Here is a 15,033-nt window from a genome sequence, read left to right on the forward strand (position 1 = left end):
AGCTTTTGATGGCTTACCCTTTACCACAAGCTGCAGGCTTTGCACTTGAGCAGCTATGAGAATGGATTTTGAAAGTTTCAAGTGCTCAACTTGAACTTCCATAATTTAGTTGTCTCATTGAACCATGTTCTTGGGATCTCCAGTCATTATGGTTGAGTTACCACTATGAAAGTTCTTAACGTGTGGATTTTAATCCCATTCCCCTTACTGCGTTATACAATTGATCACGATTAATACCTTTAGTAAACGGATCCGCAATATTGTCTTTTGACTTTACATAGTCAATGCACATTATTCCTGTAGTGATCAATTGTCTAACGGTATTATGTCTTCGACGAATGTGTCGAGATTTACCGTTATACAAACTATTCTTTGCTCTCCCTATGGCAGCCATGCTATCACAATGTATCATAACAGGAGGCAAAGGTTTTTCCCAACATGGAATATCTTCTAAGAAGTTTCTTAACCATTCGGCTTCTTCGCCGGCTTTGTCTAAAGCAATAAATTCCGATTCCATTGTAGATCGGGCTATACATGTTTGCTTAGAAGATTTCCAAGATATTGCTCCTCCACCAATGGTAAATACGAACCCACTTGTGGATTTAGAGTCTTTAGTGTCGGATATCCAATTGGCATCACAGTATCCTTCCAAAACAGCGGGATATCTCGAATAGTGTATACTATGAGATATTGTGTGTTTTAAGTATCTCAACACTCTTATTAATGCGGTCCAATGATCCTTTCCAGGATTACTTGTAAACCGACTCAATTTGCTAATAGAGTATGCTATGTCCGGTCTTGTACAATTTGATAAGTACATTAGGCTTCCAATAATTCTAGCATAGTCCGATTGTGATACGGGTTCTCCTCGATTTTTGGCTAAGTGTATACTTAAGTCAACAGGTGTTTTAGCCGGAGGCAGATCAAAAGCTTTGAATTTCTTAAGTACATTCTCAACATAGTGAGATTGTGATAAAACTATTCCCTCGGGTGTTCTAAGGATTTTAATTCCTAGAATCACGTCAGCTAATCCCATATCTTTCATGTCAAAGTTTCTTTTTAACATCTCCTTGGTTTCTATGATTATTTTATTGTTGCTGCCCATAATTAGCATATCATCAACGTAGAGACAAACAATGACAAAATTGTCGGATGTTCTTTTAATGTATACACATTTATCACATTCATTAATTTTGAATCCGTTTGCCATCATTGCTTGGTCAAATTTCTCATGCCACTGTTTGGGAGCTTGTTTGAGTCCATACAAAGACTTTACAAGTTTACAAACTTTCTTTTCTTGACCAGGAATCACAAACCCTTCGGGTTGTTCCATATATATCTCATCTTCTAAATCTCCATTTAGAAATGTTGTTTTTACATCCATTTGGTGTATCTCAAGATTATATAATGCTGCTATAGCAAGTAGCATTCTAATGGATGTAATTCTAGTGACTGGAGAGTATGTATCAAAATAATCATACCCTTCCTTTTGTTTGTAGCCTTTAACTACCAAACGTGCTTTATACTTATCAATAGATCCATCGGCTTTATATTTCTTCTTGAGAATCCACTTGCAACCCAAAGGTTTATTTCCCGGAGGAAGATCAACAATAAGCCAAGTGTGATTGGATAAGATTGACTCGATTTCACTATTGATAGCTTCACGCCATAGATCGGCATCAGGACCAGACAATGCTTCCTTGATTGTCTTTGGTTCGTCTTCTAAAGTATAAACTACGAAATCCGGACCAAAGGTTTTCGCAGTTTTTGTTCGCTTTCCGCGTCTTGGTTGCGGTGTTAGTTCACGTGTTGGTCCGTTATCCTTAAGCGAAATTTCATCATAAGTTCTCTTTTTCGAACTTATATCATCCTTCTCTTTCTTGGGGAATATTTTTTCAAAGAATATGGCATTTCTTGATTCTATAATCATTCCCTCATTCATATCGGGTACTTCCGATTTGTGTACCAAGAATCGGTACGCACTACTATTGTTTGCATATCCAATGAAGATGCAATCAACAGTTTTTGGTCCTATTTTTATTTGTTTGGGTTTAGGTACTTCAACTTTTGCTAAGCACCCCCACACTTTTGTATATTTATAGGACGGCTTCCTTCCTTTCCATAATTCATATGAGGTTTTTTCTTGTTTCTTTTGGGGTAATTTATTCAATATTTTATTAGCCGAAAGAATAGCTTCCCCCCCACATGTTATGTGATAGGCCTGAGCTTATCAACATAGCATTCATCATTTCTTTCAATGTTCTATTCTTTCGTTCTGCAACACCATTTGATTGTGGAGAATAAGGTGCAGTCGTTTGATGAATAATGCCATTTTCACGACAAAATTCCTCAAAAGGTGCAACGTACTCGCCACCTCGATCACTTCGAATCATTTTGATCTTGGTGTTAAGTTGATTCTCAACTTCATTTTTGTATATTTTGAAAGCTTCGAATGCTTCGTCTTTGCTTCTCAAAAGATACACATAGCAAAATCTTGTGCAATCATCTATAAACGTTATAAAGTAATTCTTTCCACCTCTTGTTTGCACAAGTTTTAAATCACATAGATCGGTGTGAATCAATTCAAGAGGTTTCGTTGATCTTTCCACTGAATGAAAAGGAGATTTTGCCATTTTTGCTTCAACACAAATTTCACATTTTTGATGTTGATTGAAGGACATCTTTGGCAATAAGTCTAAATTTACTAAACGACGTAGTGTGTTTAGATTTGCATGGCCTAATCTATCATGCCATAAATTAGGAGACTCAACCAAGTAAGTAACCTTTTTCTTTATTTCATTATCACGTACAATTACAAGGATAGCATTAAGCTTGAAAAGGCCATTATCTAGGTAGCCTTTTCCTATATAGTGACCATTCTTGGTCATTACAACTTTGCCTGCTTCAAATACTAGTCTAAATCCGGCGTTGCACAAAGCGGATCCTGAGATCAAGTTCTTGCGAATGTCGGGAACATGCAACACCTTCTGTAGGGTTATCTTGAGTTCCGACGTCATCTTGAGCACAATGGTTCCAACTCCGATGATAGAGGATGCGGTAGAATTGCCCATATACAGCTTTCTGTCGCCGGAGAGAGCTTCATACGAGGAGAACATTGTCTTGTCGGCGCAGATATGCCGGGTAGCACCGGTGTCGATCCACCATCCTTTTGGACTACCGACCATGTTGACCTCGTCTACGACGGCACACAAGTCAAGTTCGCCTAAGTCGAGGGGCACAGACTTTGTCTCCGTCGCGTGGGCTTGATGGTGACCATTGTGCTTGTCTTTCTTCGGTTTGCGACAATCTTTCGCCATGTGGCCGGGTTTGCCGCAGTTGAAGCAATCTCCTTTGATCCTCTTCTGACCTTTTGAGTCTGGATTTTTGCCTTTGAACTTGCGTTTCTTCTTGTTGCTAGACTCGGCTAGATTTGCTTTTGCCTCCAAGGAAGTTTTGTTCGTCTTGTTTTCGGAGATTCTATTGTCCTCTTCGATTCTCAAGCGAACGATCAAGTCTTCAAGTCCCATCTCCTTGCGTTTGTGCTTGAGATAGTTCTTGAAGTCCTTCCAATGTGGTGGTAATTTCTCTATCACCGCGGCCACCTGAAAAGATTCAGACAATTCCATACCTTCGGCAAGAATGTCGTGCAGGATCAGTTGAAATTCTTGCACTTGCTCCATAACGGTTTTGCTATCAACCATTTTGAAGTCTAGAAAACGACCGACTATGAACTTCTTCAAGCCGGCATCTTCTGCCTTGTACTTCGTCTCCAAGGAGTCCCATAGTTCCTTGGACGTCTTGGCGCTAGAGTAAACATTATAGAGAGTGTTGTCTAGCCCATTCAGAATATAGTTGCGACACAGAAAGTCGCTATGATGCCATGCATCATATGCTATCCGCAGTTGCGAATCAGTCTCGTCTTCCCCCACAGTTGGAGGAGATTCAGTCACAAAACGAGCCATATTCAACGTAGTGAGATAAAAAAGCATCTTTGACTGCCAACGTTTAAATTTCGAACCTGCGAATTTTTCCGGCTTTTCAGCAGCAGCAGGTGCTGGAGCATGAGGAATGTTGGTCGGAACTGGTGGAGCATTGTTGTTGGTCGGAACTGGTGTCGTCATCTTCTACACAGAATTTTGTCTTACGATTGTTATTGAGGAGTGTAGAAATGCGGACAGAGTAACGATGTGAATGTAGGAACCGAGTCAAGAGTTGGACTCTTTCTCCGTAAGACAAAATTGCCCCGTACAGTACACACGGTTCGATGGCAAATGTCCCCAAGATACAACGGTTTGAATGAGTACGAGACCTTGTACTAGGAACTCGAACTTCCGGCGAACTACAGAATACTCGGGACTTGAGTATGAACTAGAAGACAGAATGAATGAATTAATTATCTGAATTAATTGTTGGTGTGTCTAATCTCATTCTGCAGGGCTGTATTTATAGGAGTAGGAAGGGTGCGATGAAGAGGTGTCTGCAGAGGGGTGTCTGTTCGAACCAAGCAGTGGTCCGAACCATCACACTGGTTCGGTCAAGGGGTGCGAGCCAACCACCCCACCTCCTGATCCATCCGCTGCCACGTCAGCAACCCCATCCACCCAGATTCCTTATCCGCCACGCGGTGCCACGTCACCGAGCCACATGGTCCACGTCACTGCCACGTCACACGAGCCACCGTTTCAGTTGTCAAAACTAAAGGCTCCTCAAAGCTCCTCGCGACGACGTCGCGAACGAGCTAAGTTCAAAGTGCGCCTACAAAGCGCCCATTGCGACAAGTGCGACGTGCACGTGCACGTGCACGTGCTCGGCCTCGGCCTCGGACTCGGACTCGGAAGGTGCTTCGCACCTTCCTCGTAGGAATTTGAGTTTTAGCCTTAAAAGACTAAGTCAAAAACCCATTTGGGTGCACCATAAGGTCCACCATAGAGGAGCACACTTGATTGTTCCTTTATGGTGGAGAGCACTTTATAAATAGCTTTCAACTTCTTTATTTTTCCAATGTGGGATGACACTCCACATTTCTATCTTCAATGGCTATCTTTGGGCATTAATTACTCATTCAATTCTTAATAGATTTGAACAAGTAAATATACCAAATTAATCTACTCAAAATGTAGATTCCAAATATACCATTTAATTCCATTAATTACAAAGTAATTATGGACTAATAAAGCCATTTATTCCAACAGCCACAAAGCAAGAGGACTTTGCTGCACTGAATGACAAGCTGGTAAAATCATCAACTTGACCTAGCAAACTGACTGAAGGATAATATGTCGACCCGTGTCCAAACTCACTCATACCACGTCAGTCCTTTGGTCAAAATGCTCAGAGCAAAATCAATCCCTAAAGCGCATACTCTTTCGAACAATAAATGCCTCTGAATATGCATTAAATGTGAATCCCGCTTTTCAGAAGAAAGTAAAGGGATGATTGCTGAACATCAACATCAGATGTGCAGATCTTTCAACTGAGTCATTCCTTGCTACAACAGGAAGAATTCGAAGAAAACAATGGATTGAAATTTGAAGAAGGCTTTGTCCAACAGCTAGATTCAATCTTCGGTCTATATATACATCGAAAGAAACAGACGCGTGGAGGAGGTAGTGAAAAACATGAAGTTGCTGTGTAGGTTCATGATACATCCTTAGAAACCAGCAAACTATCATGATTAGGAACTAGTTCTTCATTGTAAATTCCAAGTGAATAACTTGTGAATACATTTGTAGTCCATATACTAGGCATTTTCAATGTAAACATCCTAAGCCTAACATTGAAAACACTGACCTTCAGATACTATTCTTCATTGTAACAGTGTGTTCACTTAATAGGATAAACCCCCTCTTTAACTTCTCACAAAGTTGTAAAGACAAAGTGAAGAAGTAAGGAGAAGTCGACGAGTAAGTTTCGAGTGAGTGAGAAGTCTAAAAATTGACAAAACAACGAGATCACAACTATGAAAATTTCCAAGCAACGGGATCGCAACTGCGTAAATTGCCAACGGGACTGCAACCGTGAAAATTGCTAAGTACGGGACTTCAACCGTGTAAATTGCTAAGTAACGGGATCGCAATCGCGAAAATTGCCAAGTTAAGGTTAAGGGATTACCCTGCGGACTCAGGATCGTGGATGTAGAAGGAGTCGCTTCGAACCACATAAAAATATATATTTGTGTGTTGTACTTATGCTTTCTTTTCTTGTCTTGTTGTCTGCTTGCTTATCTTTCTAAACTTATCGAGGTCCAAATAGTCAAGACTTTGAAAAAAGAAAATTGATTGTGGTTTGCAATTTGTACTTGGGTTTCATATTTAGCTTACTTGCAGAACCTTTCAGCAGGTTGATCCTCTGTATCACAAACTGCACATGGTCCGATTGTTTATCAAAACACATCAAAGTGATCATAGTTCTTTTATGTGAGAATAGAATGAAAAGATTTTCTACAAAGAGAGTCTTGTAGTCCACTGAATTTCGCATGATCAATTGAATATTAACTTATCTCGTCTAAGCTGAATACAGTCAACTTGCTTGATGTTCAATAAACTTGCCTTTAGTCAGTAGACTACTTCCTTCACTTACTGACTCATTATCAATAAGTTGTTCAATACTTTGAGAAAACGAGAAAACAACAAAAAGTTGTGCAAATTGGTGTATTCATTTCCCCATACACCAGTATATACTCGCCCCGGGACCAAATACACAGTTATTGTATGGAATATATCATTTATATAACATAATTTATTATTATAGTAAATAAATAAATCTTCTTAAGTTTATTACATGCCACTATAAAAGTTATAACATTCAATAAGCTATTCAAAATTAATTTCTTGTCATGAGTTATGTCATTGTAACATTCATTATTAATTGTTGATGCAAAATTATCAATATATAAGCATGATATGACATTTATACATATCAATTTTAGAAACTATATACGGAAAATAATTTTAAAAACAGTTACTAATTATGACAATATGCACATCGTTATTGTATAATACTTCATCCGTCCCATAAGAGTGTGCCTTTATTTATATTTTGGAATGACCCGTAAGAGTGTGCATTTGTCATTTTTGGATACCACCCCACCATGAACTCCTTATTTCTTACTCTTATTTTATAATAAAGTGAATCACTTTTTCAACTCTCAATACACCCATCTAACATTTTATTAAAACCTGTGCCATAAAAAATGATGCACACTCTTATGAGACGAATGGAGTATATAGATTATAGTGGCTCGATTACTGTTAAATGTTCAAAATTTCTTTTATATTTGTTGACTATAGAATAAATAAATAAATACAAATGTTAAAAGTTTATACATGATCATAAATCTTATCTATACTAATAATTTGATATTTTTATTTATGTTTGTAACTGCTCGGCTCCAGAGTTGACGGCTGTCCCCACAGACCAACACGTGTCTTTTCTAGCGTGTTTTGTCCTCACTCGCACGCTCCCTGAGAAACTTCCCAGGGGGTCACCCATCCTGAAATTGCTCCAAGCCAAGCACGCTTAACCCTGGAGTTTCTTCCACGTGGGCACCAGAAAAGAAGATGCATCTTGTTGATATGAGTAGCACCTATCAAATCATTTAAGCTCTCCTCGAATATGCAGTCTCATACCTGCATATTCTCGGAATCCCTCTCGTTCGGGTGTGTTCCGGTTCATCCATGCGCCCCTCCGTTTGGAAGTCTTAATCGGAGCCGCTCCTTGTCCGTGCCTCTTTGCACCGGCGATCACTCCGTACTTCGTCCACAGGCGTCACAGGAACAAGGTAAAATGGTGTAGCTGGGTTTCGAACCCATGCCCTTTAAAATAGAAAGTAAGGCGCCCGGGGACGAAGTACGGAATGATCGCCGGTGCAAAAAGGCACGGACAAGGAGCGGCTCCGATTAAGACTTTCAAGCGGAGGGGCGCAGGGATGAACCGGAACACACCCGAACGAGAGGGATTCCGAGAATATGCAGGTATGTGACTGCATATTCGAGGGGAGCTTAAATGATTTGATAGGTGCTACTCATATCAACAAGATGCATCTTCTTTTCTGGTGCCCACGTGGAATAAACTTCAAGGTTAAGCGTGCTTGGCTTGAAGCAATTTCAGGATAGGTGACCCCCTGAGAAGTTTCTCAGGGAGCGTGCGAGTGAGGACAAAACACGCTAGAAAAGACTCGTGTTGGTCTGTGGGGACAACCGTCAACTCTGGAGCCGGGCTGTTACAATGTTTATTAAATACTCCCTCCACCCATAAATTTTTTGACACGATTATCTTTTTAGTCCATAAAAAATTTGCCACTTTCATCTATAATAGTAGGATTAACACATCTCCACTAGGATTTAAAACGAGACCCTTACTCCACTAATAACATTAAATGCATTCAAAATACTCTCTCTGTTCACCAAATATTTGCCACATTTTGAATAACACGGGTTTTAATATGGTCATATAGGGTATAGTTAGACTACAAATCTATACTATATTAAAAAGAGAGTTTCCAATTTGAAATCAATTTCAAAATTGAGTGGCAATTTGTAGTTATAATAAAATTGAAGGTTTATGTTTAAACTATATATTTTTCTTTTTATTTTCATTTTTGTTAACTTCTTATTTGTTGTTACATTTCTTTCTAAAATTATGAAATTCGATTAATTATAAAATATTTAATATGCATATCAAATTAAAGATCACGATAAGAGCTTTAATATGATATATTATATGAAAATATTTGATTTAAAATGTAAAAATTAAATTTGATTAAATATTAAAGTTTTATAAATTTATCTCTCCTCTCTCATCTTTTTGAATAAATATATTTTAAATTCTTTTTAATTAATATTTTGTTTTTATTTTTTTTAACTTATTTTTTTGTCTTTGTTTTTCATAATATCAAATTTTATAATTGTGAATTCTTTTTAATTTTTTCAATATTCAATTCAAATATATTTAATAAAAATTAATATTTTTATTATATTTATAAGTATAATAATTGAATTAGTATTAATTTTATATAAATATAAAATTAAAAATGTTTTTCAGTGCATTGCACGGGATGCGAATGCTAGTTCGTTTTAAAATAAAAACTACAAACTATGGTCATATAGGGTAATTAGACTACAAACTCATTATAACAAAAATATATTTGTATGATCAAGAATAGACGAAAGAAACATACAAACAATATAATAATAATAATAATTGTTTTCCAAAAATGACATGATTTTGACGAAAAAATACAATTTACTATTTCTGAAAATGATTATTCTTTTATAGATATATAGACACCGACCGGCTTTCCAAAGGAGTTGAGATAGATTCCCGTCACAAACTTCAGTCGTACTTTCATAATCCTTGAGAGTGCTACGAGGAATTGAATGATATGATATGGAGCCTTCCACAGCCTACAAAGTTGGATACAATTTAAGGGTAAAAAGAAATAAGAAAAGTAGTAAAAAGATACAATTTGTACGGTTTCCTTCGTGATGACGCATGCATAAGTTTCTTTCATTGAGTTCGGACCAAAAGATAGACAACCTCAAGATCATAAACAAGCATATTGTGTCTTCTCTAAGATCTATACATTCAGCTCCTCAAGAATTGTGGTGATCTCAAACTTAGAAATACTTATCTCAACCAGCCTTGGAATGTTTATCCTATCGTTGGTGTCTTTCAAATAAATAATAGATATGATAAGACAAGTCAATGCGAAAGGTGATTATAAACTGAGTGTGAATAGTTTATATAAACGCCCTGGTCAGTTTTAAATCATTAAACAAACAAATCAGATATTTAAAGGTGAATGCAACATAATTGATCATCCCTAATGTAGACTTAGCAATGACAAGGAGTCTAAGCTATGATAACTTTAGTGGTGCTGCATTGTTGCATATCTAATCTATTTCCATTACTGAGATACTTATAAAACATGTCAAATAAGCAGGGTGGGTCAAGTAAGGGCATTTTTCATTTCATTATTGGTAAAATAACATGCTCTTCATACTTATATATCGGTATACAGTTCACTTATTAAGTCAATCCATGATACCTTAAAGATCTTCATGCTAGTGAAAGAATCGCCTGTGACACCTAGCGGATCCCAGCTCCTCGTACTCAGCCTTGGTGACACACATTGCTTCAAAATCAGGGCTAGACGCTAATAGTGATCCCCCTCGCCAAACACCTAATATTGGACTGTGGAAGAAAGGTAATACCAACATTATTAACTGTAAAAAGCATAAAAAAAGTTAAACATAGTTCTCAGAAGAAAAAGACTTTACTCTTCTTGACTTGCGATCTTCACTTGGTATTCGTCGGGGACTAAAGGCCGAAGCTCCTTCTCTCTAGTCACATAACAAGCTATTAGTGATAAATGACCTTGGGAAACAATTCTTTAGTCTTACCAGACAAATGATGCTTACAGTCTTTGGGCAAATCGAGGAAACAATGTGCTTCCACCAGTCAAAATGATACTACACATCATAGACAAAGAAGCTTTTGGTAAAATCAGAACAATATTTTAGGTAAAAGTATAACTAATGACCGCATAACAGGTGACAATCCAGAATCATTACCTCTCATATAACACAGGGTGAAGATGATGATGACACGAATTGACAGCTCGAACTATGCATTCTGCAAGTCCTGCCTGGTTCATTCCTGAGAAACATAGTTAGCAAAAGGACTTCATCAATAATATTATAGCTCTCATGGTGCAGTTTGTGAAATAGAAAAACTAACAGGTAAAAGAAACCGCAAATTTCTCAGTTCTTGCTACAAAACTGAGATTAAACCAAAACATAATTATGTGATGACCTAAATCTAAGTATTACATGTCTAAAGTTCAAAATCAAAATATGGGCTAGTAGACCAACCCAAATCAGCTGGTCGAAATATCATCTCTGGGACAAGGAACCGCTCATTCGTCAAGGAAAATTCCTGCAGAAAGAGACAGTTACTGACAGTTTGAAAATGGATAGAATTTAAACATTAAGAAGAGAGCAATCTCTACGGTTTTTGTTAGGTCAGTGCTTCTTCTGTGCTGGGGGTCGTCACTACCATCCTGCAGATCCACATAATCCTTTCCTCCTTCTGGGGAAAAAGGGGCTTCATCTTCACCCAGGGCTAAGTATCGCTTTGTTTCATTGAGGTCTTTTACAAATCCCTTCGTATGAGTGATGCCATCTGGAAGCACGTAACTACACCTAAACAAATTGTCTTTTCCAGGTCTCCTGAAAATTTATTTCAAGCCAGTAAATAAGGAAAAGCTTCTCAACTCACATATATAAAACTATCCCGTTCACATAATGAGAATTCAAATTGTTCAATACCACTATATTCTTGATCAATAAAACTTTGAAGGTTAAGATTGCATCACTTGATTGTACAAGACAGTTACCTAATCATGGTAATAATAAGTGTATTACTGTTTAGCATCAAACTGATATTACTGAAGTTCCAGATCAACAAATAGATATCAAATACCCTTCCAGCTATAGCCCTCGGTGTCAAATAACCATCGGGTTGTAATCATATTAAGCTGTCCATATAGTAGCAAAACATAAACATGAATCATACATATATTCATTTAATGTCAAAAGCAATTATTGAGTCGGATTGTCCTTGTATTTGTACGCCATTCTTCGCCTTTTGGCTAAGATCAAATGTAGTAACAGCTCTTATCAGATCGTTATTGTCTTTGTTATGTCATAATAAATTATTCTAATGCACCAATATACATATAAGTACACATTTTTCACTAATTTTAAAAACAGAAGCTCTTAATTTCATAATTGCCCCCTCAAAAGAAAATTCATAATTGTCATTTATTATCCTAATCATGAATATTCTTCATAGTAGAAAATAAGTTACGAAGATTTTTCTATCACGAATTGAATATAAATCACCTAATCTTCCTCCTTTTTTTTTCTCTTCTAAGTTGATAAATTTTACATCATCTACTTGAATTTTGATGACTTACCTCATTTTTTGACCTTATCTCTTGGCAGCATCTGTATAAACTATGTAATGTTTTAGAAAAGCAAGACTATAAGGCACGGAAAAAGTACCACGCATAGGTGTGTTTATAATTCCTAAGTTCCTATACGATAGACATGAGGTACTTACAAGATGAAGTCCACCAAAGAATCATGTAACTGAAGCTATCAGTAAAATCCACAACATAATACTAGAATTTTGTAATAAACATTTGTGAGAACGACCTAACAGGATCAGTTTCTTTCCTGAGACAGCTAGATTAAGCACAATTCACCTCTGCCCACACCTCCAGCTGTTATCTCTTCCATAGATGAACGAAAAGCAATGGGTAAACATACTATGAATAAACATCATTTATATGGTGCACGGTAGAAGAAGATGGCAGCAACTAAGTTTCTAACAGTTGTTAACACTATGAAGATAACAAAGAGACACCCATTACGATTATAAAAATTCCAAAATAACAGTACCTCCCCCTGAAGTTTTTAAGACCAGTGACGTCATTTCACTTTTGTATTCTTTAGAAGGAACCTAATATATGCACCAAACTTGCTTCCATGTACTGAAAGATGTCTGATTCTTCTTCCCTTTCCGAAACTAATGCATTATGATTCTCCTTCCTCCTTATCCTCCTCTACAATGGAAAACACTCAACCTAACACTTGAAACGTCCATTACACTTTCTTTTTCATCTTGCCTTCTAAATCTGCATTTCCTCTCCAGCTACAACCTAATAAATTGGCATCCGGAACAAAAAAGTTCAAACACTAATCACTTTTAGACTCTTTTCAGGAACTAAATTTCTAAATTAACTTCCACTCGTGTTAATCAGATGCCAACATTGAGGCGTTTCAATAATATTATTAGCCGGTAGAAACCAAATATCTCCATCACTTCTCCTCATTTCAATCAATTGATCAGATACCAGCATTCATGCGTTTCACTGATACCCTAGTTGGACCTTTGCACAAACACATTGTTGTTTTTTCAAATTTATCAGAGCAGAAATATTTCAAACTACCGAAGCTAAGAGTCGAATCTAAATATCCCAAAAATTAAAAACACGAAGGCAAAAACTTGTAAATGAACCATGCATCCACCCCAATTGGGGTTCACCAATCCCCAATTAGGTAAACAAATAAAAAACCGAGGGAAGAAAAAGAATACTACACCGCGCAATCTTGAGGTCCCTCTGCACGTCAAGGGAGACGAAGCACAGCTTCTCCTTGACATCATCCATGATGAAGCTCTCATCCATCACATTGACGCTCCTGTAGCTGACCAGCTCCTTGAGATAGTTCGTGAGCGCCTTCCCGCCGAGATCGAGCCTCTTAACCCCGTAATTGAGCGTGAAGTTCTGCAGCACGGGCGCGGCGTGCGTGAAGCTGAAGCCGCAGTCGACGACCAGGCTACACTGTGCCTTGGAGACAAGGCCGTAGGGGCGACGCGACGCCTCGTAGAGGTGGACGAGCGAGGGCGAGTCGGCGACGAAGAGGGCACGGAAATTGAAGTCCTCGAAGATGATCTCGTCGACGGCGCGCTGGATGGAGGGGAGGGCGAAGAGGGGCTCGGTGAGGAGGAGGGAGGAGGTGGACGGGTTGATCTTGAGGAGGTTAGTGAAGAGGTGGGCCCAGATGGAGGACTGGAGGTCGGGGTTGATGAGGTGGCCACGGTCGAAGGGCCGGCGGAGGGTGGCCGAGGTCAGGTCCTCCGACGGGGAGAGGAGCTGGTCGGCCACTAGCCATTTCTTTGAGGAAGAAGGCCGGGCGGTGCAGTTCGGGACCACGCAGGCGGGGTCGCGCTCGCCGCCGATACCGGCTTTTATGAGGCCGCCGCCGTTGTCCACCACCACCACGTTAGACATTGTCTCACCCATGCTTTCAATTCCGACTAGGTTTTTACATTTTAAAAAAACAAAAAAACAATAGCAGTTAACACTAGCATCAATTTGGTGGACGTTGTATTGTATCATTGTATGTAGGGCGACGGGTTCAATTCGGACCGGACCAAGCCAAGCCATTATATATGTACGATTCAGGTCGGATTTAATTTCTAGGATTGAATTCGGTCCGGATCAAAATCGGGTGGAATTCGCTGAACCGAACCGATCTATATATTTATAAATTACTAATTATTTATTTTAAATATTTAATATTTATAATAATATTAATATTAATAAAATTCAAATTCAAATTTGCATTGAACTGACTACTGAGCCCTAATTAAGCGACGTCTAACCCTAGATTCAAGGTTTCAATCAACTTGAAACACTCCTCGTATGATAAATTAGTTCCACTTGGTAACACTCACAACATTGAAATGATCCAATAAGGTCAGTTTGTTCATAGGCAATCATCTTTTTGGTGGATTCCATTTCGACATCACCAATCTTCAATGCGTGAGGCATATCAGCAACAACTTGAAATCTGGAGTAGTAGCAGTAGTCCTTATCCTTACGATGGACGCATACATCAACCTTACTTTGGTTTCAAAGGGCGCCTACAATTGCACTTAGTAGAGGTAAATCATATTAATTTTATCTTCTTGTGGTAAGAGCGAGCCGAACTGTAATAAGATTGATTTTGTTTTATGTTTTTTGTTGTGATTGTGGATTGCGAATATTTGAGAGACTATGATATGTGTTGTTATTGTATTTTTTATGTTATAGATTTGAAAATTAAGTGCAAAACAAGAAGAAGAAAAAAAATTAGATTATCGACGGGTCGGACTCGGACCGGACCGGACCCGTTGCTCAGGTTTGGTCCGGTCTCGGGTAGGTCAACACACAGGAATCGATCCGGGTCGGTCCGCCATTTCAAAATATTCGGTCCAACAAATCTGGCGGGTCGGTCCGAATCTGACCCGCTGCTCACCCCTAGTCGTATGCCACCAAATAATTCTTGCAATCGGCTAAGAATTAGAATAGTAAAGAAACAAGCAGGATCGAACCACAGACAACGGAGTAATAATCTTCAAATTCTAAAAGATTGGATTCGATGTAGCCATCGCGCCTTAATTTAGAGAAAATACTAATCA

The 15,033-nt window shown here is 38.3% G+C and overlaps 1 protein-coding gene across 2 annotated transcripts; it reads right to left on the reverse strand.

Annotated features, from left to right (window-relative positions):
- Positions 1-9,160: 9,160 nt before the first annotated feature.
- LOC130988944 (actin-related protein 6-like) lies at positions 9,161-13,961 on the reverse strand. Of its 2 annotated transcripts, none has more exons than XM_057912937.1 (8): positions 13,170-13,961; positions 11,012-11,231; positions 10,875-10,938; positions 10,575-10,659; positions 10,422-10,472; positions 10,281-10,343; positions 10,049-10,194; positions 9,161-9,404 (listed from the first exon to the last, which is right to left on the reverse strand). In XM_057912937.1, exons 1-7 carry the CDS (start codon positions 13,871-13,873, stop codon positions 10,065-10,067), a joined length of 1,317 nt encoding a protein of 438 aa, XP_057768920.1. In that variant the 5' UTR covers positions 13,874-13,961; the 3' UTR covers positions 9,161-9,404; positions 10,049-10,064. The 2 variants fall into 2 exon arrangements, with proteins under 2 accessions (XP_057768920.1, XP_057768923.1); XM_057912940.1 differs by having other exon boundaries at positions 9,161-9,669; positions 13,170-13,952.
- Between the last annotated feature and the right edge of the window lie 1,072 nt (positions 13,962-15,033).

Source organism: Salvia miltiorrhiza, chromosome 1 (genome assembly GCF_028751815.1).
Source record: "Salvia miltiorrhiza cultivar Shanhuang (shh) chromosome 1, IMPLAD_Smil_shh, whole genome shotgun sequence".
NCBI lineage: Eukaryota > Viridiplantae > Streptophyta > Magnoliopsida > Lamiales > Lamiaceae > Salvia > Salvia miltiorrhiza.